Raw genomic sequence first — 26,978 nt, forward strand, 5'->3', positions numbered from 1 at the left:
TAGTGGCAGAATGCCCGAACTCCCCAGCAACCTTCACCACAGCTCATCTGAGCTTTCAAGTGGGTTGTTGGAGCAGAGCATCTACAGGCTGGACAGCAGCTGCCTCCTATTCACACCTACATGGGTGACATGAAATTGAAGCCCAGCAAATCTTGGAGCTTATCTTTTGCAGGCTATCCATGTAATATCCACTCCAGTGCTGGCAGAGCAATCAGTCAAACATTCAGGGCAGTGATAGAATGGGAGGTTTAAAGACTCAGACCATATTGACTAACTGAGGAAGAAACGCCTTGTTGTCATAGATAGAACCTGCTACTCTCGCAAATTCAAAAAATACGGTGTTGGCAGTTCGTATTACTCTCCCATTTGTTGTGGCTTTCAACACTCTGTGAGGTTCCGATCACAAACATATAGACATAGCAGCCGATGCAGAACAAGGTGTACCTAGGTATTTCATGTAGAGGTGGGTTGCAGAGGACAACAATCGGGTCCCCGAGAAGAAAATGTGGATTCAAGCCATCAGTATTTTCAGTATTTATTTATTTATTGTCATTGTCAAGAACAATGAAATTGCGTTTGGGGCTTCCATACAACCCAAAAAAAAGAAGAAAATAATAAATACCCCTTAAAACCCAAGTGTACATATTTAACCCAGTGTGACTCCAATGCAATAAGACAATCCTTAGCAATAATGTTCGTAGAAATTCAGACAAAGACCTGAGAAACATGACAAAATACAACAATGCAACCCATTCAATATTATTGTACTGTGAGATATGATATCAGATATGATAGTTATCTATTTAAGAAAGGGGGGGGGGGGGCAGGAGGGGGAAGAGAATAAAGATATGATGCACCAATGCAGACCAGTTCATTGCTATTAAGAAGTTGGATATGGTTATTGTCCGTGAGAGGGGGGCAGAGAGTTCAGGAGCCTCACAGCCTGTGGATAGAGGCTGTTTGCCAGTCTGGATGTTCTGGCCTGTATAGACCTGTACCTTCTCCCTGAGGGCAGCAGATGGAAAAGGTGGCGCGCAGGGTGATGTTGGTCCCGCAGGATACTGTGCACCCTCCTCAGACAGCGAGTGGGGAAGATATTACTGATCTCTGGCAGACTTGTTCCAATAATTCTGCCAGCTTCTTTCACCACCCGCTGGAGTGCTTGCTGATCGGCCTTGGTGCAGCTGGGGAACCACACTAGAAATCCATACGTCAGAACGCTGCTGATGGCACAGTTGTAGAAGTTCAACATCAGAGATCTGGGAATGTGTGCGCTCCGCAGTCTCCTCAGGTAGTAGAGGCGCTGTTGGGCCTTCCGTACAACTGAGGTGATATGGTTGCCCCAGGACAGGTCCTCGGTCACAGTTACCCCCAAGAATTTAAAACTGCTCACCCTCTCCACCGCCTCACTGCCAATGAAGAGAGGCAGATGGTTGTTATGGCCCCTCTTCCGGAAATCTACAATGATCTCCTTGGTCTTTTTGGTGTTTAAGACCAAGTTATTGTCGTGGCACCATGACTCTAGTTGTTGCACCTCTGTCCTATAGTTTGTCTCATCATTGTTGGATATAAGTCCGAGCACTGTAGTGTCATCTGCAAACTTAACAATGAGATTGGACGCGCAGGAGGAAATACAGTCATGGGTGAAGAGAGTGTATAGCAGAGGGCTCAGAACACACCCCTGAGGGGCACCGGTGTTGACCACAAGGGTGGAAGAGGTGTTCTTACCCACTCTGACACTCTGTCTACGGTTAGTGAGGAAGTCCACAATCCAGTTGCACAGAGAGGAGTTAAGTCCCAGTTGGTGGAGTTTGGGACGGAGTTTGTATGGCCGGATGGTATTAAAAGCCGAGCTGTAGTCTACAAAGAGGAGCCGTGCATAGGTGCTCCTGTGTTTCAAGTGCTTCAGTAATGTGTGCAGCACTGTGGCGATCGCATCCTTGGTTGACCGGTTCTCCCTGTATGCAAACTGGTGCGAGTCCAGGGATGGTGGAAAAGCAGCTCTGATGTGTTTAATGACCAGTCTCTCCAGGCATTTGGCGGGAATGGGGGTGAGTGCCACAGGTCTGAAATCGTTCAGACATGTGACATCTGTGTGTGTTTATGTGTGGAAGAAAACCATGGCAGTTTTGGATGCAAGTAAAGAAATGCAAGTAAGTAATAAATATGCAAACATGCAAGAACATTTTCATCTTCAGAAACAATCTCTGTTTAGTAATGTAATGTCTTCCAGTTTTCACAAGTCACAAACATCAAGTTGCATTTTCTGCAGGGAACAAAATTATTTGGCTTTGTATAAAATAAAGGGAAAGATTCGATACCTACAACCTCAGTCCACCATTTCTGTTTCTCTATTCAGATACTCTAATAAATGTTGTTAAAACAGAACACCAGACACCAAATCAGTTCACCGTGTTGCTCATCATTCACTTCAAATTAAGATATTGGTTGAAACCATTTCTCTGCACACTGCAGTGGTTTGAGGTTTAGTCATACTGGGTCATGGGGTGATCGTTCCAGGAAGGCAGCTGGGAGAGCTTCCCTTCAGTGGCTGTTTCTATTGGCCAGCCCCAGGCCTTAAAGAAGCCAGTCAGGTCCATCCCCACAGTCTGGGAGAAAGTCTCAGCATACAGGTTCATCTTTCCTTTGTTGTCCTTGGGGATGTCTTTCATGTGATGATACGCAGTAAACACCTTCTTAAAGGCATCCCAGCCAAACCTTTCCTGGAGCTGCAGATGAGGAGACAAAAATCATAATGCTGATAATCATGTTATGTCTAATAAAGTGTTTGTGTCAGGCTTATTTCTGTTTGTTAAGATACTGTTTTAATTCTGTCTCCACACTTTCTGGAACGTGCCTTGTTTCACACTCTGCTTTCAGTTTTACATGCAATCATTTTTTTCCAGTGAAAGCAGGTGTGTGGACAAAGGACAGTTTCTCTACAGAGTAGAATTCTCTCACCTGCATATATGTTTCCAGAGCCACCCACATGCTCCAGCTCTCTGGTTTCCTGCCTCCTGCGACGTAATCCTTGGCTCGACTTTGTCGATTTTCTGCAGTCATAGCTCCATGAGCCTGCATTAAAAACATGGAATGAGATGATTGTAAAATATTTTACTTTTAGTAAAAACTGAGTTCAATCATCAGTTATCATGGGATATCAAAATAGACACATGTGATTTACTCTACCTGTCCTCTGTGGAGACCCAGCACCTCTTCATGCACATACACTGACCACAGGTTGCATGTACACTCTGTGGTGTTTGGTGGGAACTCCCAGCAGCCTCTCTGTTGGTTGTGTCCCAGCTCGTGGATGGGGCCCCACATTTCTTTACCTTTTTTAACACCGACCAGCTCAGCAGCTGAGACTTTGTGTGCCATGATAGGATAACCTGCATGCATCCAGCCTGAACAGAAAAAGAGAAATGAACAGTGGTATAGTGATGATTCTTTATTTTTTATAGATTTTAGATTTTATAGATTTGATAGCTTTTATTTAAAAAAAATAAACAATTAACAAACAAACAACCAAAAGCATGATATGATTATGGTTCTTCGGTAAAAGTTAGTCATGTTAAGTGTAAATATTCATCTGTCTCTGTGGTAACCCTGCAGTGGTCTTGCGACCTGTCCAAGGTCTGCTCAACCTTTTGCCCTGTCACAGCTGAGATAGACGCCAGTGGATGGATAGACGTTTAAACAAGTTTCTCTGATTGGCAGTTCTTTATAAACACAAGACTTCAATAACAAATGGGTAGAGCTTCTGCACTCAGAAGCTAAGCTGGGGATACACGCCCTCAGGGATTTCAAACAGAGCCAAAAGTAGAAGGAAAAACTGTCTGATGAATAAGCATTTAGAGCTCTAAAGCCTGAGCTTTCAGCTTATAGGGATTAAGTGTGCACACACCTCATTTTCTGAAACTTGTTAGACAGCTGAAGCCAGCATTGTTACTGTATATATGCACTATTTTGCCAAAAGTATTTGTTCGTCCACTTTCACACCCACACAAATTTGGGAGACATCCCATTCTGAATCCATAGGGTTTAATAAAAAAAAAAAAAAGAGAGAGAGAGAATGCCATTGTATCTATCTGAGCAAAGAACCAAACAAAATCATCATTACTCTATAGTTGATCACTGAAAGGGTGACTGTAGCTCAGGTGGCAGAGCAGGTCAGCTACTAACCAGAAGGTTGGTGGTTTGATCCCAGGCTGCTCCTGTCTGCATGCCAAATATCCTTGGGCGAGATACTAACCCCATGTTGCTCTCCGATGCATTCATCAGAGTGTGAATGGTAGCTACTTAGCACTTAAGAGTTCAGAAAAAAGTGCTTGTGTGAATGGGTGTGATTGGGTGAATGAATTAGTTGTATAAAGCGCTTTGAGTGGTCAGAAAGAGTAGAAAAGCGCTATATAAGAACCAGTCCATTTACCAAGTGTGAATAGTGGCAGAATGCCCGAACTCCCCAGCAACCTTCACCACAGCTCATCTGAGCTTTCAAGTGGGTTGTTGGAGCAGAGCATCTACAGGCTGGACAGCAGCTGCCTCCTATTCACACCTACATGGGTGACATGAAATTGAAGCCCAGCAAATCTTGGAGCTTATCTTTTGCAGGCTATCCATGTAATATCCACTCCAGTGCTGGCAAAGCAATCAGTCAAACATTCAGGGCAGTGATAGAATGGGAGGTTTAAAGACTCAGACCATATTGACTAACTGAGGAAGAAACGCCTTGTTGTCATAGATAGAACCTGCTACTCTCGCAAATTCAAAAAATACGGTGTTGGCAGTTCGTATTACTCTCCCATTTGTTGTGGCTTTCAACACTCTGTGAGGTTCCGATCACAAACATATAGACATAGCAGCCGATGCAGAACAAGGTGTACCTAGGTATTTCATGTAGAGGTGGGTTGCAGAGGACAACAATCGGGTCCCCGAGAAGAAAATGTGGATTCAAGCCATCACTATCAGAAGCTGATGAGTGAAGCAGTAATTGGCTTTGGAAGGAAAGGAAGTACACCAAATGGGCTGCAAGATGTCTGACATGAGGGGTTGAAGCAGAGGGAGCAGACTTGGGATGGCAGGTATTCAACTTGAGCTTTCAGGAGAGTCCACACTGATTTCTTGGTTGGTTACTGTTTTCTTCTTCTGAGTCTGGCTTCCTGTTCCCAGTGACTCCATCCCAAGCAAATAAGAATGAATTACTCAATTAAAACAATTAATTCCTTCAAAGGAGTGTTAGCTGTGTTAGGAGCTAACACTCCTGAGTGTTAGGAGTGCCAGCTGGTCCAAAGACTGGTCCACATGTAACCAGTCAGTCACCCAGCGTTTTTTTGGTCAGGCCTTATGTTCTTGGGAGTCTCTAAGAACAAGCAAATAAGTGCAATGTGTGTACTGTACAACATGAGGCACAATGCACTTACCGTGAGAAATCTGCACATCTGCCACAAAGCGCTCCTTGCGGGGAAATTTGTGTGGTTTGGCAGCCAGATCTGCAATGGCCCTCATCATTTCATCCCACAGAGCAGCCAGCTCATCTGGGCGCTCCAGATCCCGAACAACATCTGCTGGTATGGTGAGAATAATGTTTTCAAACTCCAACTCTGCCCAGGGTGAAGGAGCCGTGCGCAGCATTAACCACTGAGCTGCAGTTGTCACACCTGAAAAGAGCAAAGAGAGGAGTGGATCTACTAAAATGCTTCAGGCTATAACATATACAGGGAGTGCAGAATTATTAGGCAAATGAGTATTTTGTCCACATCATCCTCTTCATGCATGTTGTCTTACTCCAAGCTGTATAGGCTCGAAAGCCTACTACCAATTAAGCATATTAGGTGATGTGCATCTCTGTAATGAGAAGGGGTGTGGTCTAATGACATCAACACCCTATATCAGGTGTGCATAATTATTAGGCAACGTCCTTTCCTTTGGCAAAATGGGTCAAAAGAAGGACTTGACAGGCTCAGAAAAGTCAAAAATAGTGAGATATCTTGCAGAGGGATGCAGCAGTCTCAAAATTGCAAAGCTTCTGAAGCGTGATCATCGAACAATCAAGCGTTTCATTCAAAATAGTCAACAGGGTCGTAAGAAGCGTGTGGAAAAACCAAGGCGCAAAATAACTGCCCATGAACTGAGAAAAGTCAAGCGTGCAGCTGCCAAGATGCCACTTGCCACCAGTTTGGCCATATTTCAGAGCTGCAACATCACTGGAGTGCCCAAAAGCACAAGGTGTGCAATACTCAGAGACATGGCCAAGGTAAGAAAGGCTGAAAGACGACCACCACTGAACAAGACACACAAGCTGAAACGTCAAGACTGGGCCAAGAAATATCTCGAGACTGATTTTTCTAAGGTTTTATGGACTGATGAAATGAGAGTGAGTCTTGATGGGCCAGATGGATGGGCCCGTGGCTGGATTGGTAAAGGGCAGAGAGCTCCAGTCCGACTCAGACGCCAGCAAGGTGGAGGTGGAGTACTGGTTTGGGCTGGTATCATCAAAGATGAGCTTGTGGGGCCTTTTCGGGTTGAGGATGGAGTCAAGCTCAACTCCCAGTCCTACTGCCAGTTTCTGGAAGACACCTTCTTCAAGCAGTGGTACAGGAAGAAGTCTGCATCCTTCAAGAAAAACACGATTTTCATGCAGGACAATGCTCCATCACACGCGTCCAAGTACTCCACAGCGTGGCTGGCAAGAAAGGGTATAAAAGAAGAAAAACTAATGACATGGCCTCCTTGTTCACCTGATCTGAACCCCATTGAGAACCTGTGGTCCATCATCAAATGTGAGATTTACAAGGAGGGAAAACAGTACACCTCTCTGAACAGTGTCTGGGAGGCTGTGGTTGCTGCTGCACGCAATGTTGATGGTGAACAGATCAAAACACTGACAGAATCCATGGATGGCAGGCTTTTGAGTGTCCTTGCAAAGAAAGGTGGCTATATTGGTCGCTGATTTGTTTCTGTTTTGTTTTTGAATGTCAGAAATGTATATTTGTGAATGTGGAGATGTTATATTGGTTTCACTGGTAAAAATAAATAATTGAAATGGGTATATATTTGTTTTTTGTTAATTGCCTAATAATTGTGCACAGTAATAGTCACCTGCACACACAGATATCCCCCTAAAATAGCTAAAACTAACAACAAACTAAAAACTACTTCCAAAAACATTCAGCTTTGATATTAATGAGTTTTTTGGGTTCATTGAGAACATGGTTGTTGTTCAATAATAAAATTATTCCTCAAAAATACAACTTGCCTAATAATTCTGCACTCCCTGTATAAAAAAGGACTAGGGGTTAGCTAGCTTTAACTTAAAGTTAGCTAATGTCCCATACTAGATAAATTACAAACTTGTGTCACATCAAGATCTACAGAGACAAATAACGACTTTATAATGATGAGGTTTCATAGATAACAATGGTCCACAGGAAATTAATGCTCATGATATAAATCACAGTCTTTTCATTTTATACAGTACATTATACATTATGACGTACACAATTATTGTTCAGTTAGTAGCTTTGATTAACAGTTAAGAAACCCTGTTTCACTGTTACTTGGAGACACACTTGGATAAACACATATTACAGTTCTATCCACCACAGACTCACCAGACTTGTAATATGGAGCAGGTACAGCCATCTGCACTATGACCTCCAACCCCTTCACTTGTGTTTTGGGTGGGGCCACCAGGTAAATGAGTCCTCCCCACAGGTTCCAAACCTGTATCATCTGTGCAGTGACAGGAAATCGCTCATGGACAGATGGTGGTCTCTTCAGCTCGTCATTATGATGCAGTGAGTCGGTTTGACATCCTATCTGAATCTGCAGAAGAAAAGGAAAATGCATTATTAGCATGTGTTAGTTAACTGAATAGGTGCCAGAAACTGCAGTCTCTCTCTTTTTTAAGCCTTAGATTTTGGACCATTGCCGCATTGCCTGATAGGAATCTCCCTGCCAAATCTGATCTTTCTACCAAATTTTTTTTTACATTTTTAAAGTAATTATAACTGCAGTTATGTTTTTGTATCTGCGTGACCTTGTTAAATTGGGTAACTTGACTCTGTCTCATCCCAATATGGTCATTTGCAATTAAAAAAAAAAACCCAACATGATTGTAGCCAGAGTACTGAAGTTGAGGCTTTAAGCTTTAAAACCAGTGGGTGATGTCACCCACCCATTAGATATAGGTGGATTGATATTGAAGGCTGAGGCATGCCATATCATTATACTGCTGGGGGCAGTCTAGTGGGCTTGACTGGAATCTCAGCTTATACTTATGATGGTCTATAATCTTCAAAGTATCACATCAGGCTAGAAAATGCATATTTAAAATAAATAATGAGAATAAAATATTGTGGACCCCAACCTTTAGGAGGCATCCCGATTAGATGCCTCCTGAGGACAGAGACTTACATGGGGTCAGCATTATCACTGAAATTAAAATCAATTGACTTCATATGCTGTACCTTCCAATCCTTGTTGACGATCTGAGGTGGTATAGCGATGTAGGTCTTCATACCAGGAGAGAGGTAGAGACCTGTGCTGATCCACTCTTCCCCATCTGAAACACAATTATGTTTAAAAAATAAAACAACACAGTCAGGGACATTTGCAGGTATAAAATCAGTATTTTAAAAACTGTATTTCACAGTTTTCAGTGTCTACAGTGAGGTTCACAGATTAAAACTGTGTAACATTAAGTAACAAACATTGCTGCATCATGGTTAACATTGCTATGTGATTCAAATGTGTTAGCAAAACAATAACCACTGTACACATATTGTAAATTGTAAACTTATAACCAGTTCACATAACACAGCGGAGAGATCTGACCTGCTGTATTGACATCAACCTTGATCCGGTGGTTATAGACAACAGGCATCATTGGGTTGTCCTTAATGAGGTAGGGCAGGAGAGCGTCAGGGTCTGAGGAAACCTTATATACCTGGGTACCCACAGCGAGGAGGAGGTGGTCTTTGGGACTCTTTACAGGGCAGCTGTCACTCACCTTGAAAATGAATAGTGAATGTTATAAAAATTATCTTTCGCACATTATCACAGCATCTGCAGCCAAAAAAAAAAAAAACTACCAAAACCAAACATTCATAGATTGGGCAGCTGTCAGTCATTGATCACTTATAGCTGTGAGAAGTCAACAGCACTGTTTCATTCTTTTGGAATTTTTTTTTAAGATGATCATATTATGTTGTCTACTCACTTCTGGCAGGCCTGATGTTATTAATATATCCGTGAGTGTGGCCAAAACTTGTCTGTAGTGGGAGGAGTCATGGGCTTTCATCTGCAAGTAGACGTTGCAGTCGTTGCCCAGCTTTTTCAGATATCTCTCCTCATGCTGGCTAAGTTCTTCACCTGTAGTCACATGGGCAGCGAAGCGGTTTAGAAGGTGGCGGAAGTGGTAGCTGTCTTTAATAGCCTGGCTGGGTACAGGGGCTTTGTATGATCCTCCTCCGATTGTTGCTCCCAACAGGCTCAATCCCATTTGGTTCAGGATCTTGTTCCCTGGAAGATATTAAAGCAAATCTGACTTAAAATACTCTCGTTTACTGTTGGAAGTGTATTGACTTTGGTTTTTTCATTAAACTGCAGAAGGTTGTTTTTTTTGCCCAAGATGTGCCACCTTATCATCACTGTAGGCTATTAGAGCTCTGTATGTATATAATAAAAGAGCTTTGTGATGTTTTTATGAGCAATCATGGCTTGTAGTGTAAAATGATTTAAATGATACAGGCAAACTATAAAAACACTACCAGAAATTTTGAGTTTGAAAACAAGCCCAAAAATATTTTTTCACATTTAGTGACTCATGTATACCACATACAGTTAGGTCCATAATTTGTTGGACAAGAGAAGACTCCAACTGTCAGTTTCAAGAGGAAAAATGCATGGTCCATTCTGGCCGTGAATAAGCTTTTTAGCCTTGCAGGACTTCTGGAAACAATGCTGGGTCAATAATAATAATAATTAGTAGTAGTAGTAGTATCAGTAGTAGTAGTAGTAGTAGTATCATTTCCTCAGGGCAGTCACCCGTAAACTGTGCGAGTGACTCCAGCAGATTCCAAGACCAACATCCGAGATCTCTATCAAGAAGTGCACAGTCCAGGAAGCACCAAAGATACTGTGCAGAATACTTAATCTCTTAGTAGAGAGATTAGAGGAACCGAGCTTGAAAGATAAAGTATGTCAGCAGAGTGAGTGGTATTTTGAACTGACACCACTGTAATGTTACTTTGGTGACTTATTGGCCCACATACACCTACATGATTACCAGCCAGCAATAAATGTCCTAAAAGGAAGGAAATCTCAGTCTTGTATCCTGACCAGCACTCAGGGGTAAGTATTGACAACCCTCGAGTGCAAAACAGAGCTCTTATTCCTCAATTCCTCATTTTCATGTCTGATTTCCTGGGAAACAGCACAGCGATATGTGTGTGTAGCTTTCTATCATCCAGAGCTTTAAAAAAATAAAGGCAACTGGATTTTATTTAAGTTTGTGGAGATGTTTTAGCTCTTATCATGATGCATTTTCAGTTCTAAAAACTACAGTTGGAGAGTCCCAGGTACTTAACCTCTAGTGGGGGTTTTCTGCTTTGGAGGTGGAAGTAAAGGTTGCTGACCCACTGTTGATTATGTGAGTCATTAAATGAGCCAAGGTGTGAAAAAAGGCATGGGTCCTTACCATCACTAGTCGTTAAGGGTGAAACCACTGTAAAGCCTTGCCTAACTACATCATGTAACCATTTTAGGTCAGATAGGACAAGATGTGAGTAGTGTGAGTTCACTTGGTACATAGGTTGGTCTATGTAAGGGATTTGGGGAAACTAGGGGACTATAGGAACGACCTCCACTTTAACCTGAGACGCAGACAGACTGAATCTCACACTGGTTCCCAGGAGTTTGTGCCTTCGTTCTACACTCAAGGACATGGACCTGAAAAGATCTTATGGGAAGCACAGAAACAGCTCCTGAGTAAAAGGATAGGATGGGTCCATTTCACCATAGATGCACTCCGAAACAAGATCAGCCAGACCCTGAAGGAATTTAGAACATTCTTACCATCCTCCATTGTAGAAGAAGTTTCAAAGTTGATGGACAAAGGTCAGTTGGTACAACACATCAAAGGCCAAAGACAAATCAGGATTAAGCTTTCAGCAACCTTCTCTAGTGCAGGAAAACTCACCACCAGGTGGTGATCAGTTGACAGCTCGACTCCTCTTTTCACCCGAGTGTCCAGAACATATGGCCACAGGTCTGGTGATATAATTATAAAATCGATCATTGACATTCCCCGACCCAAAAGCACAGGGAACAAACCTTCTTTTCCACCAGGAGAAACACCAACGTACAGGCAGCAAGCCAAGGGGATACAGATACCCACCCCAGCCCACTGCGTCTCACCAAGGGCAACTCCAGACTGAGACAGAGTCCAGCCCTTCTCCAGGGGTCTGCTTCCAGAGCCCAAGCCATGCTTTGAGGTGAGCCCGACTATATCTAGCCAGTACATCTCAACCTCACGCACTAACTCAGGCTCCTTCCCCACTAGAGAGGTGACATTCCATGCCCCAATCACTAGTTTAGGTAGTGGGGGATCAGTCCACCAGGGCATCCACTCCTGGCCACTGCCCAACACACATTGCACCCGACCCCTACAGCATCTCCTGCTGGTTGTGAGTCTACAGGACAATGGGCCGATGTCCCTTTTCTGGGCTCTGTCTGGCAAGGCTACATGGACTAAGGCCTAGCTGCCAGATGCTTGCCTTCAGGCACCCTTCCCGGGCCTTGCTCCAGGGCGGGGCTCTGGAATTCTCTGCACTGGAAGCTGGGAAGTCATTGCTGAGGAGATCACATTTATTGGAACTGCTTTGGACTGCATTATTTTACACTGTAACCAAATTCCCTGTCTGCGAGTCCTGCGTTAGGTCCTGCTTTTCTGACATACTTGGCAGACTCAGCCTAGAGGCAATACACTCTCCTTACTCGAAAGAATGCTAATTAAAGCCAAGAAGTTATAAGTCATATTATCTGGGCCAGGAGCAACCAGATCCTTAACTTTATATATCTTTATAACTTTATATATCACTCTTGTCGTGCATTTTCATACCTGAGAATTCCGTTAGCACATTTTTCCCAGCATTTGAATGAGCCCACCACCAGGCATGTCCTCCAATCAGCAGGCCTCCTCCCTCTGCCACAAAGTTTTGGATTTCCTCCAAATGCTCAGTGATATATGCTGTACACACAAACACACTGAGGTCTTTCCTGAAGTTTGTCTTCTCACACTTCAGCCCTGAATCACTGAGAACTTTGAGTGCAGGATCCATCATTACACCAACAACCCCTCTGCGGCCTTCATCCAACCAGTGAATGGCATTTTTCCAAATTGGAGCCATGCTCTAAAACAAAGGAAGAAAAGCAGCAACAATACAGTCATGTGTTTAATAATAATAATCTTTGCAAGTTTACAATTCCACTATTCATTTACTCTCACATTCACACTGGTGGAGGCAAGCTACAGTTGTAGCAGACAGAAGCGAGGCTGCCATATCGCACCATCGGCCCCTCTGGCCATCACCAGTAGGTGAAGTGTCTTGCCCAAGGACACAACGACCGAGACTGTCCGAGCCGGGGCTCGAACCGGCAGCCTTCCGGTTACAAGACAGACTGCCAACTCTTTGAGCCACGATCGCTCCAGATTATCTGATATATAAAGGGTTTGGGAGATTAGCAGAAATATTTAACTCTTTGAGAACTACTTCCTGTTAACTCCTAACCCTATCAGGATATGTGAATTTTAGGGCATTTGAAATGTTTTACTTAAAGGTAACTATATTTACATTTTTTAAATGTAAATTTATTTTTTACTTCCAAACACTAGGGTAATCCGTAGGGAACTGCTAATGTAGACAAATGTAATGTACACCGAAATAAATGTTGAAAGGAAGCATATTTACTGTCTAAGCTGAAACATGCTATCTATAAAATAGTGCATTCGTGTACAATAGGAGCAAATTCCTGTTATATGTTCATGAAAAAAGCTTTAATTTAAATTCTAGTTCAAGGTGTCAACTTTACCTCAAGTCCCAGAAATCCTTCATGTGAAATCAAAATGACTCGTCCCTGTCCATAATAGGCTCCTGCGAGGAATGCCCGTCCATCATGTGTAGTACCGATGGGAAAAGCTAGCGGTCCATGGACTAGAACCTCAGAAGCAGTTGACCCCTGCGGGAGCTCGAACTCTGAAATTCCCTGGAGTAAGAACTCTAAGTCATCCTCAAAATCCTTACCTATGCTGCATTTGAAAGAGGGAAGAATAAAAGGGGAAAGACATTTTAAGAAGGAAAGACAGTCTATGGAATGTATTTTGTTTGCATTTAAATTTTTTACACTCTAGAAATGGGTAAATGGATATAGAATAAAATATATTTAACAACTAACAGAAAAAAAATCTGTTTGCTTCAGTGACAGATAAGCTGTTTACTTTTGATAAAATTGTAATCTTTGTTTATGTGCAGTAAAGCAGAACCAATAGAATCACTCACACCACAGACATCCAGGAGGACGGGATCTGAGGGTAGACAGGCAAGTTCTCCGCCTCACCACAGTTCTTAGAAAAGTAGATTCCTGCCACTCCCGACACTTTATTCCCATCAAACTGATGCAGTGCGTTCTCTTTGGGGTGATCTGCAGCCCAACTCCACGCTTGTCCAGCTATCAGCACCCCTCCTCCAGCTTTCAGAAACGTCACCAGCTCCATTGAGTCTGAGCCCACACTGTAGGCATCGGTCACATAAACACCAACTCCCAGGTTGTCACTGAAAGCTCCCACAACTTCTACTTGGAAGCTGGATTTTTGAAGGTTATTAGCAACTGCACTGACATTTCTGTGCACCCTTACAGAGAGGTTATCAGAGCCATCACCTCTCAGCCAGGTCAGAGCATTTTCTACCAGAGCAGGAAAGGCTGTCAAGTAGCCCTCATGACCCAGGACCACAATCCTTCCACTGCCGTACAGAGAGGCAGCCATCAGCACCTGACCTCGGCTGTTCATTGCTAAAGGAAAAGCATGGTCTCCGATCAGCAACAGGTCAGTGGGAACATAGGATCCCTGTAGGTCCAGCTCCTTCAGGCCTCTCATCAGGGAGGCGTAGGCCTCTTCATGTTGGTTTTGGAAGGACTGGTTGGACATGGCCTGTAGGATTTGTAATTTGAAGACAAAGAAGAAGGTGCCGAAGAAGGCAGAGAGCAAGATATCAGGAGAAGTTATCTTAGCCCCTGAGGTTCAACTCTTCTTATGTAGAAGTTGTCCTGTAGTTGTCCTTGTTCTGTCAAATGAGAGCAGGAATAGGAGGAGTGCCTACTTCAGGTGCCCTAATAATAAGGGGAGGGTTTACTGTGATGACAAACCCATGGACAAACAAATGGCCAGAGCTAAATTAAACATCAGATTCATAGAAAAATATCAGCAGTGGATAAGCTTTCTCAGAATAGGAATGATGTTTCACTGTGGCTGAATACACACCCTAAAAGAGGATTAAGCAAAACCTGCTCATCATGTCGCTTGAAGTTAACTAGTGTGAATGATACGAACACAACAGAAAAAACTCACACAATACACTCACCATGTTGCAATTCTGACCACAAACATGCGTGTTTGTGACACCATGTATATCCTGGTGTCACTGAGGAAGCCCTCACTTCCTCAGTGAGGGCTTGCTCCAGCTGGGAGAATTGACATGATGTTTTCAAATGCCAACGCTGAAGGCAGTGCAGCAACCACCACATTTCAGAAATGAAAGCTGCATTTGTGTATTGTAAACTGAGTCTAAGTCTGATACTAAGGTAACTTTTTGAATCTTAAATTGTACATATTTAAGATTCAGTTTGTGTCAAACTGCAACAAACACTCCACACTCTGACTGGCACAGTCGAAGTAAGAAACTATATATTCTACTATTCAACCACTAAGATTTCCTGACTCGGAGCAACATGTAAATCTAAGCATGAGGCAGATCTACTGTACACAGGTAAATTCTGTTTGCCAGGACAAAAAATAACCTGCACTGAGAAGTGAATGGTCCTAAATGTTCCATCACGCTGGACAAACAAGCCAAATTCCCTCCATCTCTTTAAGAAGGCAACACAGAAACATGCATAGATGATGTCATGGTTGTCATGGATTTGCCCCTTTCAAGGTTACTCCCTTCCACCACACCCTGTCCTTCCTTCCCTGCCTCACAGTAACCTAACACCTTAGGGAAATGAGGATCAGGGTAAGCTTGTCTGCAGTCTGAGCTGACTGTGAAGAGCTTTTTAACCTCTTAAAACAGTGTGGGGCATTTTAGCAGGCTCCTCAGCCTCAACACCTGGCTTCAGAATAAACATAGGTTTTATTGGCAATTTTAATCTGTTGTTCCCTTTTTAGGACAGATGAAAACCAGCCCAACTGGTTAGTTGGCTCATTTCTAGCAGTTGACATGCTGTATATTGTCCATTTTGCTACACGTGACTGCCTCTGGAGCCTTCTTCCCCTTCTCAGCCATGAGTAGTTCTGTTTTATCTGCCAGCTTTGTTAGGATGCCTGGGTCGTTGACCCAGGATTTTTGAGTTTATTATATTATTTATCTTTTCTAGTCTTTGGTTTCTTTGTTAGAGTTCTTTCTTATGGTTTAGGTCTCTGTGTAATCCTTAGTTGCTGTCTCCCCTGTCTGCTGTATCCCCGTGTCCAGTCAGCGTCTGTCCTGGTCCCACGTCTCTGTTCTCTCTGTTGTAGTGCCTGCCTGTGAGTCTGTGTCTGTATGTTCAGTCTGTGTTATGTTTCCTGTTTTGAAGGTCCTTGTCTTATGTTAATGTGTCTGGTTTTGCTTCTCCTGTTTCGTTAGGCCTGATTTGCCCCAGCGGTGTTTCCCTCCTGTTACCCATTCCCTGATTGCTTCCTCTGTGTATTTAAGTATTGTGTATTCTCAGTTTTGTTACCCTTTTGAGTTCAGCATTAAAACTGTTTTGAGTTTACATTGTGTCTCCGAGCATCTGCACTTTGGGTCCTTTCCCTGCCTGCACACAGCCGTTCCATAACAAGCTTTCTCTGCAGGCCTCACAAACTAAGTCCACTGTGTTGCTATCCTATGTCCACAACACTATCACCCCCCTGTAACCTATCTTATGCTACGTTGTACTTATTATCCAAATTACTTAGTGATCACAATTTAAGAGAAAATGATAAGTCACTGACCTCAAAATCTGATCAGGTTAACCAAACTCTGTAATTATAACACACAGAAGGAGACTGTAACATTTTCATCAAATTTCTACTCCCTTCTTAATTTTTTCATTCAACAGAAGGGTTTACAGGAACAACTTAAATTGTGTTCCATTTACTTCTCGCTTCTTCTTTTTTCAATTCATTCAAAATACTTTGTGTAAGAATCCAGTCTCCTTGTTTTCTATCATCCTCCTAAATTTCCTTCTGAATTCCTAAATAAACTCTCAAATGTGTTTTCATCTGTTGTTCTTTAATTTGAGCAGTTCATTATGGTTGGTGACTTTAACTTTCACATCTTCTTTCTTAGATCTTTCCTCTGGTTGTAATATTCTTAATAGTCCCGTTCTTATTGGTGAGCACACCCTGGAGTATGTTTCTACTTGTGGCCTGTCCTTAAACAACCTTTGTACGTCTGATTTACTGTCAAAATATAACTTCACTAATTTTGTGTTCCCATAGCAGACTTAGTCTGGCATTGTTAATGACAATTCAGCAGCTCTGTTCTCCTATTTTTACATTTGAACACCTGGGTTTTCAGTGATTTACATGAATGATTTAATGATCTGTGTTGATCATTTCTTGATAGTGTAGCCCCTTTAAAATCTGGATTACCTTGAGCCATCAATGTTTTCCCTTGGATCAATGATTATATGTCACCATAGAAAGAAGTGCATAAAGGCTGAATGCACGCAGTAAAATACAAATTACACGGCAAAGACACAACCAGGGTGTCACCTTTGTCCTGTCTCCATCCCTTCCATTTGAGAGAAAGCTGTGGCCCGTCAGTTACTTGGACTGATCGAGGGTCTTAATAATCTTAATAACAAAGTCCTACATGGCCAGGGTCCCGGGTATATAGCAGAGATTCCCAGACATTATACTGCTACTGCTGTTGGCTCTTCAAGCCTTATTTTCAAGCTCTTATGTTATAATCAGAGGCCATCAAATTTTGATGTTGTAGCTGAAACAGCCTTCCTCAGCCTATAGGGTTGGCTGAATCTGTGGTTTGTTTAGAACGACTGGTGAAAACTTTGCAACAACAGCAAGTGAGTGTATACAAATAAGAACAGGAGGGGCTACTTGAGTGAAAAAGACAAAGACAATTAGAGGAGTGACTTTAGTCAGGGCAACCGACTGACTCAGGCTGATGGAATTAAGTGAAAGACGAGGTGTCAGTGAACAGAGAAGGCTTCAAAACCTGTTAGTCAACATTCTGCATCTGTTTTTAAAACTCAGACAAGCGACACACCCAGGCTTTATTACGCACTCATTCATCTAGTTTTAAGGGCTGGCTCTGCAATAGCATCCTATATGTCACTGTGTGCGTTTATGTGTGGAAGAAAACCATGGCAGTTTTGGATGCAAGTAAAGAAATGCAAGTAAGTAATAAATATGCAAACATGCAAGAACATTTTCATCTTCAGAAACAATCTCTGTTTAGTAATGTAATGTCTTCCAGTTTTCACAAGTCACAAACATCAAGTTGCATTTTCTGCAGGGAACAAAATTATTTGGCTTTGTACAAAATAAAGGGAAAGATTCGATACCTACAACCTCAGTCCACCATTTCTGTTTCTCTATTCAGATACTCTAATAAATGTTGTTAAAACAGAACACCAGACACCAAATCAGTTCACCGTGTTGCTCATCATTCACTTCAAATTAAGATATTGGTTGAAACCATTTCTCTGCACACTGCAGTGGTTTGAGGTTTAGTCATACTGGGTCATGGGGTGATCGTTCCAGGAAGGCAGCTGGGAGAGCTTCCCTTCAGTGGCTGTTTCTATTGGCCAGCCCCAGGCCTTAAAGAAGCCAGTCAGGTCCATCCCCACAGTCTGGGAGAAAGTCTCAGCATACAGGTTCATCTTTCCTTTGTTGTCCTTGGGGATGTCTTTCATGTGATGATACGCAGTAAACACCTTCTTAAAGGCATCCCAGCCAAACCTTTCCTGGAGCTGCAGATGAGGAGACAAAAATCATAATGCTGATAATCATGTTATGTCTAATAAAGTGTTTGTGTCAGGCTTATTTCTGTTTGTTAAGATACTGTTTTAATTCTGTCTCCACACTTTCTTGATAGTGACTTGATTTAAAAGGTATCATCTTACAGTTTCTGGAACGTGCCTTGTTTCACACTCTGCTTTCAGTTTTACATGCAATCATTTTTTTCCAGTGAAAGCAGGTGTGTGGACAAAGGACAGTTTCTCTACAGAGTAGAATTCTCTCACCTGCATATATGTTTCCAGAGCCACCCACATGCTCCAGCTCTCTGGTTTCCTGCCTCCTGCGACGTAATCCTTGGCTCGACTTTGTCGATTTTCTGCAGTCATAGCTCCATGAGCCTGCATTAAAAACATGGAATGAGATGATTGTAAAATATTTTACTTTTAGTAAAAACTGAGTTCAATCATCAGTTATCATGGGATATCAAAATAGACACATGTGATTTACTCTACCTGTCCTCTGTGGAGACCCAGCACCTCTTCATGCACATACACTGACCACAGGTTGCATGTACACTCTGTGGTGTTTGGTGGGAACTCCCAGCAGCCTCTCTGTTGGTTGTGTCCCAGCTCGTGGATGGGGCCCCACATTTCTTTACCTTTTTTAACACCGACCAGCTCAGCAGCTGAGACTTTGTGTGCCATGATAGGATAACCTGCATGCATCCAGCCTGAACAGAAAAAGAGAAATGAACAGTGGTATAGTGATGATTCTTTATTTTTTATAGATTTTAGATTTTATAGATTTGATAGCTTTTATTTAAAAAAAATAAACAATTAACAAACAAACAACCAAAAGCATGATATGATTATGGTTCTTCGGTAAAAGTTAGTCATGTTAAGTGTAAATATTCATCTGTCTCTGTGGTAACCCTGCAGTGGTCTTGCGACCTGTCCAAGGTCTGCTCAACCTTTTGCCCTGTCACAGCTGAGATAGACGCCAGTGGATGGATAGACGTTTAAACAAGTTTCTCTGATTGGCAGTTCTTTATAAACACAAGACTTCAATAACAAATGGGTAGAGCTTCTGCACTCAGAAGCTAAGCTGGGGATACACGCCCTCAGGGATTTCAAACAGAGCCAAAAGTAGAAGGAAAAACTGTCTGATGAATAAGCATTTAGAGCTCTAAAGCCTGAGCTTTCAGCTTATAGGGATTAAGTGTGCACACACCTCATTTTCTGAAACTTGTTAGACAGCTGAAGCCAGCATTGTTACTGTATATATGCACTATTTTGCCAAAAGTATTTGTTCGTCCACTTTCACACCCACACAAATTTGGGAGACATCCCATTCTGAATCCATAGGGTTTAATATGATGTCAGCCCACCATGTGCAGATATAACAGCTTCAGCTCTTCTGGGAAGGTTTTCCACAACATTTAAGAGTGTGTTTATGGGAATTTTTGACCATCCAGAAGCACATTTGTGTGGTCAGATACAAAGAGTCCAGTAGCAGCATTCTGTACATCACCAAAGCACAATGCTTTGCACTAGTTCAAAGCATTAAATGCAAAGGTTTATATGCTTTGCACTGTCCCTCGTGGTGTAAAGTTTGGAATCAGGTGCTCAGGCATGGAAACCTTTTCCATGAAGCTCTCTGTGCACTGTTCTTGAGCTAATCTGAAGGCCAAATGAAGTTTGCAGGTCTGCAGAAAGTTGGCAACCTCTGCACGCTATATACTTCCCAATCCGATGACCCTGCTTTGTGATTTTACTTAGCCTGCCTCCTTGTGGCTGAGTTGCTGTTGTTCCCAGTCCCTTCCACTACTCACTATGTTTAGTAGCAAGGAAATATCATGACTGGACTTCATGCTGAGGTGGTATCCTATCACATTACCACACTGGAATTCCCTGAGCTCCTGAGAGCGACCAATTCTTTTACAAATGTTCATAGAAGCAGTCTGCATGCTTTGGAGCTTGATTTTATACACCTGTGTCATGGAAGTGATTGGAACACCTTACCCCAATGATTTGTATTGGTGACTAAATACTTTCTGTTTGCTAGTTCAGAGAACTGGACCATGCATACCCTGCCTGTCACCCAGCATTACTTGAGACTCTATATATGACAAGCCAGTTAAAGGCAGGTGTATATACAACATGAGGCAAAATGCACTTACCAGCAGAAATCTGCACATCTGTCACAAAGCGCTCCTTGCGGGGAAATTTGTGTGGTTTGGCAGCCAGATCTGCAATGGCCCTCATGATTTCATCCCACAGAGCGGCTAGCTCGTCAGGGCGCTCCAGACCCCGAACAGCATCTGACGGTACGGTGAGAATGATGTTTTCAAACTCCAACTCTGCCCAGGGTGAAGGAGCTGTGCGCAGCAACGACCACTGAGCTGCAGTTGTTACATCTGAAAAGAACAAAGAGAGGAGTGAATTTATTAAAATGCTTCAGGCTCCAACACATAAAAACAGAATCAAGGGCTAGCTAACACCAACTTGAAATATTAACAGTTAGGGAAGCCTAATTCATTGTATCAGACGTTAAACTGTTGGATATTTACTTTACTTTACTGAACATTTCTAACACTCCTAACACTTCATATTTGATTAGAACCAGGGAGATGCTGCCCTCAGCCCCTTAAATCGCCTTATAAACTGTTTGAGAATAGTCTATTAGACCAGTACAAAAAAAGTTAACAAAGTCAAATCCACCACAGACTCACCAGACTTATAGTATGGAGCAGGTACAGCCATCTGCACTATGACTTCCAACACCTTCACTTGTGTTTTGGGTGGGGCCACAAGGAAGATGAGCCCTCCCCAAAGGTTCCAAACCTGTATCATCTCTGATGTGACAGGAAATCGCTCATGGACAGACGGTGGTCTCTTCAGCTCCTCATGGTGGTGCAGTGAATCAGTTTGACATCCTATCTGAATCTGCAGAAGAAAAGAAAAATGCACTGTAAGCAATCTCTATATGCTAAAGTATTGAACACTGTAAAAAGGAATGTCTAAAAATTGCAAGGACTCCTCTGTGTTTAGACACCTAAATGACCTGAAACAACTTACAGTATCTATTCACCGCAAAAAAAAATTCAGGTTCTGGCACCTTGCCATGTGGACATGAGCTGTACTTGTGGTGAGTCTCTGTCACTACTGGAGACAGAGACTTATATGGGGTGGAACTCAAAATCAATTGACTTCATATGCTGTACCTTCCAATCCTTGTTGACAATCTGAGGTGGTATAGCGATGTAGGTCTTCATACCAGGAGAGAGGTAGAGACCTGTACTGATCCACTCTTCCCTATCTGAAACACACAATTATAAAAGATCACAATCAGGGACGTTTACAGGTATAAAATATGCATTTTAAAAACTGTATTTCACAGTTTCCAGTGTTTGCAATGAGCTGCATATATTAACACATTTTTAGCAGTGAGATCTGACCTGCTGTATCAACATCAACCTTGATCCGGTGGTTATAGACAACAGGCATCATTGGGTTGTCCTTGATGAGGTAGGGCAGGAGGGCATCGGGATCTGGGCAAACCTTGTATACCTGGGTACCCACAGCGAGGAGGAGGTGGTCTTTGGGACTCTTTACAGGGCAGCTGTCACTCACCTTGAAAGTGAATAGTCAATCTCATTATATATGTCCCCATATTATGACACTATCTGCAGAAACAAAGGCAACTAGTCTCCACCTCCACCACACCCCATCCATAAAAAGCAGTGGTCAATCATATTTAAAACACATTGGTGTTGTTGTTTCTTTTTTAAAACACATTTTTGAGACACATATTACTTGTTGATAACTGTAATATACCAACTAATAGCTGTGACATGCACTGTAATGTTTTGGCACACATAATGGTCACAAACCACATCAGCTAGCATAGCTTTGTTTAATTTTGTTATTTTAAAAGGTGTTCATATTATTTTTGTCTACTCACCTGTGGCAGGCCTGACCTCTTTAATAAGTCAGTGAGTGTGGCCAACACTTGCCGGTAGTGGGAGGAGTCATGGGCTTTCATCTGCAAGTAGGCATTGCAGTCGTTGCCCAGCCTTTTCAGATATCTCTCCTCATGCTGGCTAAGGTTTTCACCTGCAGTCACATGGGCAGCAAAGCGGTATAGAAGGTGGCGGAAGTGGTAGCTGTCTTTAATAGCCTGGGTGGGTACGAGAGCTTTGTATGTTCCTCCTCCGATTGTTGCGCCCAACAGGCTCAATCCCATTTGATTTAAGATCTTGTTTCCTGAAAGACATTAAAACAAATCTGACTTAAAATACTCTGGTGTATTGTTGGAGATGTCACACTAATCAGATGCATTGGTCGTGCACTTTCATACCTGAGAATTCTGTAAGTGGATTTTGCCCACTATGTGTCTGTGCCCAGTACCAGGCATGTCCTCCAATCAGCAGGCCTCCTCCCTCTGCCACAAAGTTTTTGATTTCCTCCAAATGCTCAGTGATATACGCTTTACACACAAACACGCTGAGGTCTTTCCTGAATTTTGTCTTCTCACACTTCAGCCCTGACTTGCTGAGAATATTGATTGCAGCATCTATATTCATGACACCAACAACCCCTCTGCGGCCTTCATCCAACCAGTGAATGGCATTTTGCCAAAATGGAGCCATACTCTAAAAGAATAGAAGGAAATCAGGAACAGATGCAGTCATGTGTACATAAGATGTATAAAAATTGCATCAAAACAGCAGAAACATCTCCTTTTTAACCATTATAGGTCTGCTTACCACTGACTCCTAACTCTAACCCTATCACAATACACAATTTATGTTATCTGCAATGTTTGCTCAAAGTCAGGGAGAAACACAATAAAAACAGTCATACATCCATTCCGAGTTGCACAAACTACTACTACTCACATTTTTAACCCTCTGAGGCCTGAGTCATCATCAGTGGAGAACCCAACCCTAACCTAAACTTTAACCTCCATCCCTCTATCCATCCTAGGCAATAAGAATAGCTTTGTTTTAAATTAAATTATTCACCCAAGTCTTGGCAATCAGTTAACAAAGAAACTATTCATTACAGTGACACACATAAAAACCTTCTGATGCAAATCAAACTTGTAAAATCAAAGGAAACCTGTTCATTCATAGGTCTGAATCACGTGCTGATTCTGACCTATGAGTGCTTGGAAAGGAAGACCAACTCTCACATTTACCTCAAGTCCCAGAAATCCTTCATGTGTAGCCACAATCACTCGTCCCTGTCCATAGTAGCCTCCTGCCAGGAACGCCCGTCCATCATCTGTGGTCGCGATGGGAAATGCTAGCGGTCCATGGACTAAAACCTCCGAAGCAGTTAAATTAGACGGGAGCTGGAACTCTGAAACCCCCTGGAGTAAGAACTGCAAGTCGTCTTCAAAATCCTTACCCAAGCTGAAAGGTGGAAGAGTCATGATAGGAATGAGAGACAAACTTAAGAATAATTGTGTAAATTGCATTTTTTTTATCTGTTTTTGCATGTTAAGAAAACAATTAACCAACATACAAGCAAGTTTAATTTTTACATTTTCAGAATGTAAAAAAGCACCACTGAACAACACAGGAATACATTCCTGCCTGTTGCCATCTCCCTGTACAACTCATCCACTTAACACACTGTATACTGCAGTAGCTACACCCTTTTTGCACATGCTCTTCTTTCTTATTCAGATATTTATCAATATATCTATATATATATCTATATATATATCTATATCTATATATATATATATATATAGATATATATATAGATATATATATATATATATATATATATATATATATGTATGTATATTTTGTATATATTGTGCTATTTTCTTACTGTAGTGTATTGTCTGTCTTTGTTACTGTTTGTACCAGAGCACTGTAACCAAAATAATTTCCCCTAGGGATCAATAAAGTATTCTGATATTAAATTAATAAATATGAAACATAAAATAGATTTTCCTACTGTTATTATAAACACGGTCCTGTAAAAATACAGTCCTTTTGTAAATTCACAGGTGCTGAGTTTGACATCAATAGATACTTTGTTTTATTGCTTAGGCAGAAAATGTCAAAACTGATAAATCCATGTAAAATTATGTAAAAGTTTACATTAAATATAATAATAATATTTTTTTAAAACTCTATATGCAATCTATAGTAGTTTGCAATTTATTTCATGTTATAGTTAACTTGTGGGTTTAAACTAACAGTAACAATAACAACAAAACAGAACTACATTAAACACTCACACCACAGACATCCAGGAGGACGGGATCTGAGGGTAGACAGGCAGGTTCTCCACTTCACCACAACGCTCAGTGAAGTAGATTCCTGCCACTCCCGACACTTTATTCCCATCAAACTGATGCAGTGCGTTCTCTTTGGGGTGATCTGCAGCCCAACTCCACGCCTGCCCAGCTATCAGCACCCCTCCTCCAGCTTTCAGAAAGGCCACCAGCTCCACTGGGTCTGAGCCCACACTGTAGGCATCGGTCACATAAACACCAACTCCCTGTTTGTCACTGAAAGCTCCCACAACTTCTACTTGGAAGCTGGATTTTTGGAGGTTATTAGCAACTGCACATACACTTCTGTGCACCCCTACTGAGAGGTTATCAGAGCCATCACCTCTCAGCCAGGTCAGAGCATTTTCTACCAGAGCAGGAAAGGCTGTCAAGTAGCCCTCATGACCCAGGACCACAATCCTTCCACTGCCGTACAGAGAGGCAGCCATCAGCACCTGACCTCGGCTGTTCATTGCTAAAGGAAAGGCATGGTCTCCAATCAGGACCAGGTCACTGGGAACACAGGGTCCCTGTAGGTCCAGCTCCTTCATGCCTCTCATCAGGGACATGTAGGCCTGTTCATGTTGGCTTTTGAACAACTGGTTAGATGACATAGTGTAGAGGATTTTTACTCTGAAGACTGAATGTCGAGGGCAAGTTGTCTTAACAGATTTGATTTCACAGTATTTCCTGCATCAATGTATGCCAAGGTGACCTGTGGAAATAGGGCAGAAAAAAATTCATTGTTTTTTATTATTATTCCAGCACACGTATTCACTTGAGGTGAAACAAAAATTTGCACTCACACAGCAGTTAAAGTAGGTAATATATGCAAAAACAAGAATCATATCCACGGTGTAGTGTGAATAAGATAACAAAAATAAATAAATAAATAAAATGAAAGTATGACTGCTGACTAATGCCTCATAAGTCATGACAAAACATTACACTAAATAAAGCTGATTCAGAGATAAAAAGTTAAATAGCTGCTTTCCACTTGGTACAACCAAGACCCAGATTTTACATATCTCGTTACTACTAAACAACTTAAAAAAAATAAATGCATTCTTTTATTTAATAATATTTTTACCTGCAAGATGACTTTCCGGTGCAGTTCAAGAGTTTTTCAAAGCAGGTGACACAAAGAGCTCTACCTGACAGAATAAAGAATGTGAAAGTGAGTGCCTATTTGAGGAGTTGAGGAGATCATGAGTGGTAGGTTACGATGAGGACGGCCCACAGACGGGCTACTGAGCACAGCAAAAAAATAAACAGAAGCATGGAAAATGACAGCAGTATGTCAACATTCCCATTGTGTGAATGTTGTAATTACTGATACACCCTAAACGAGTATGAAGCCCACAGAGAAACCTGCTCATCCTGCCATCTTTAGTAACTAGTTGTGAACGCTAAAGGGCACAGCGCAGAACTTTCTGCAGGTAAAATAAACAGAAGAATGTGGTGTTTTTAATTCAGTGTGTTTTGCACCATATCAAATTATTGCATCTTTCAGCATTACCATAGCGGGATAGCATAGCGTGATTACTCTTTATCCGTTCATCGTTAGGCTTTAGACTAAATGTTTGGATAATAAATAGTGCTCACTATTTTGCCACACTGAATTAGTCTTCAGATGAGCTTTTAGCTCAAAATGTAACCAGGAAAATGTGTTACTTTGTCTTCTTTCCGTATCAACTTTTTCTCCCTGCCTCGCCCATTACAGGACCTGAAAACCAAAATAGTGACTCACCAATGCGGATGTGTTAAATATTTAACTCCTTCGGTGAGTAGCAAATAACGACGTCTTATTACATCCAGTGAGAGTATTATAAATACACATTGTTGTTATATTACACGTGTCAACAAAGACAGAGTCCAAAAATGAGATGGAAATGTGGTCCAGTCAGCAGAAGTTTAGAATGTTGTTGCGCTTTTCTTTCAGATAACACGGTACGGGTGCCGAGTGACTCAGAAAGCCAACGGGATAAAGTTTTCTTTATCCTGCAGTTTTTCACCATCTGACTGCGCAGCCCAGCACAAGTTTTGCTATATTAACAAACTATCGCACATCGCACATCAAGTGATTTCAATGCTGACTCCCAACTCTGCACGTGATTAATGTTGGATAATATTGCTGAATATTTTAGAAAAAAAATAAACCTAGACTGTAAATACATAATCATAATCTGGCCTCACACAGGTCCCAAGAGGGTATGCTTATGGGGGGTCCTCAAAATATTTGTAAGGACAAACAGCAGACCATGTTGAGATATGCAGTATTCAGCTAATGGCTGTTTGGGAATCACCATATTGATGCAGCTACAATATAACAGTATTTCAGAATGAGATGAAGTCTTTCACTTTTTTTCTCTCTCTTAATGGAAAAAGATAAAGTGGATTATTATTGAAGCTGTTTCAGATATCAGTGTAGTGAAACTAAAGACTAAAGTTCTTT

General features: G+C 41.9%; 2 protein-coding genes across 3 annotated transcripts; both read right to left on the minus strand.

Moving 5' to 3' along the window:
- Positions 1 to 522: 522 nt before the first annotated feature.
- Positions 523 to 14,363, minus strand: LOC101480722 (TRPM8 channel-associated factor homolog). The gene is made up of 11 exons (XM_024804890.2): positions 13,563 to 14,363; positions 13,096 to 13,312; positions 12,125 to 12,416; positions 9,224 to 9,525; positions 8,839 to 9,013; positions 8,472 to 8,566; positions 7,614 to 7,827; positions 5,424 to 5,660; positions 3,190 to 3,407; positions 2,962 to 3,075; positions 523 to 2,729 (listed from the first exon to the last, which is right to left on the minus strand). Exons 1-11 carry the CDS (start codon positions 14,207 to 14,209, stop codon positions 2,487 to 2,489), a joined length of 2,754 nt encoding a protein of 917 aa, XP_024660658.1. The 5' UTR covers positions 14,210 to 14,363; the 3' UTR covers positions 523 to 2,486.
- A 3,158-nt stretch (positions 14,364 to 17,521) lies between these two features.
- Positions 17,522 to 26,464, minus strand: LOC101480424 (TRPM8 channel-associated factor homolog). 2 transcript variants are annotated; one of them, XM_014412851.4, is made up of 13 exons: positions 26,274 to 26,464; positions 25,614 to 25,673; positions 24,488 to 25,238; positions 23,429 to 23,645; positions 22,586 to 22,880; positions 22,190 to 22,491; positions 21,684 to 21,858; positions 21,450 to 21,544; positions 20,958 to 21,171; positions 20,406 to 20,642; positions 18,739 to 18,956; positions 18,511 to 18,624; positions 17,522 to 18,237 (listed from the first exon to the last, which is right to left on the minus strand). In XM_014412851.4, the coding sequence occupies exons 3-13, from the start codon at positions 25,135 to 25,137 to the stop codon at positions 17,995 to 17,997; spliced, it is 2,760 nt and encodes a 919-aa protein (XP_014268337.3). In that variant the 5' UTR covers positions 25,138 to 25,238; positions 25,614 to 25,673; positions 26,274 to 26,464; the 3' UTR covers positions 17,522 to 17,994. The 2 variants fall into 2 exon arrangements, with proteins under 2 accessions (XP_014268337.3, XP_014268336.3); XM_014412850.4 differs by having other exon boundaries at positions 25,614 to 25,677.
- Between the last annotated feature and the right edge of the window lie 514 nt (positions 26,465 to 26,978).

This window comes from Maylandia zebra, linkage group LG14 (genome assembly GCF_041146795.1).
Source record: "Maylandia zebra isolate NMK-2024a linkage group LG14, Mzebra_GT3a, whole genome shotgun sequence".
NCBI lineage: Eukaryota > Metazoa > Chordata > Actinopteri > Cichliformes > Cichlidae > Maylandia > Maylandia zebra.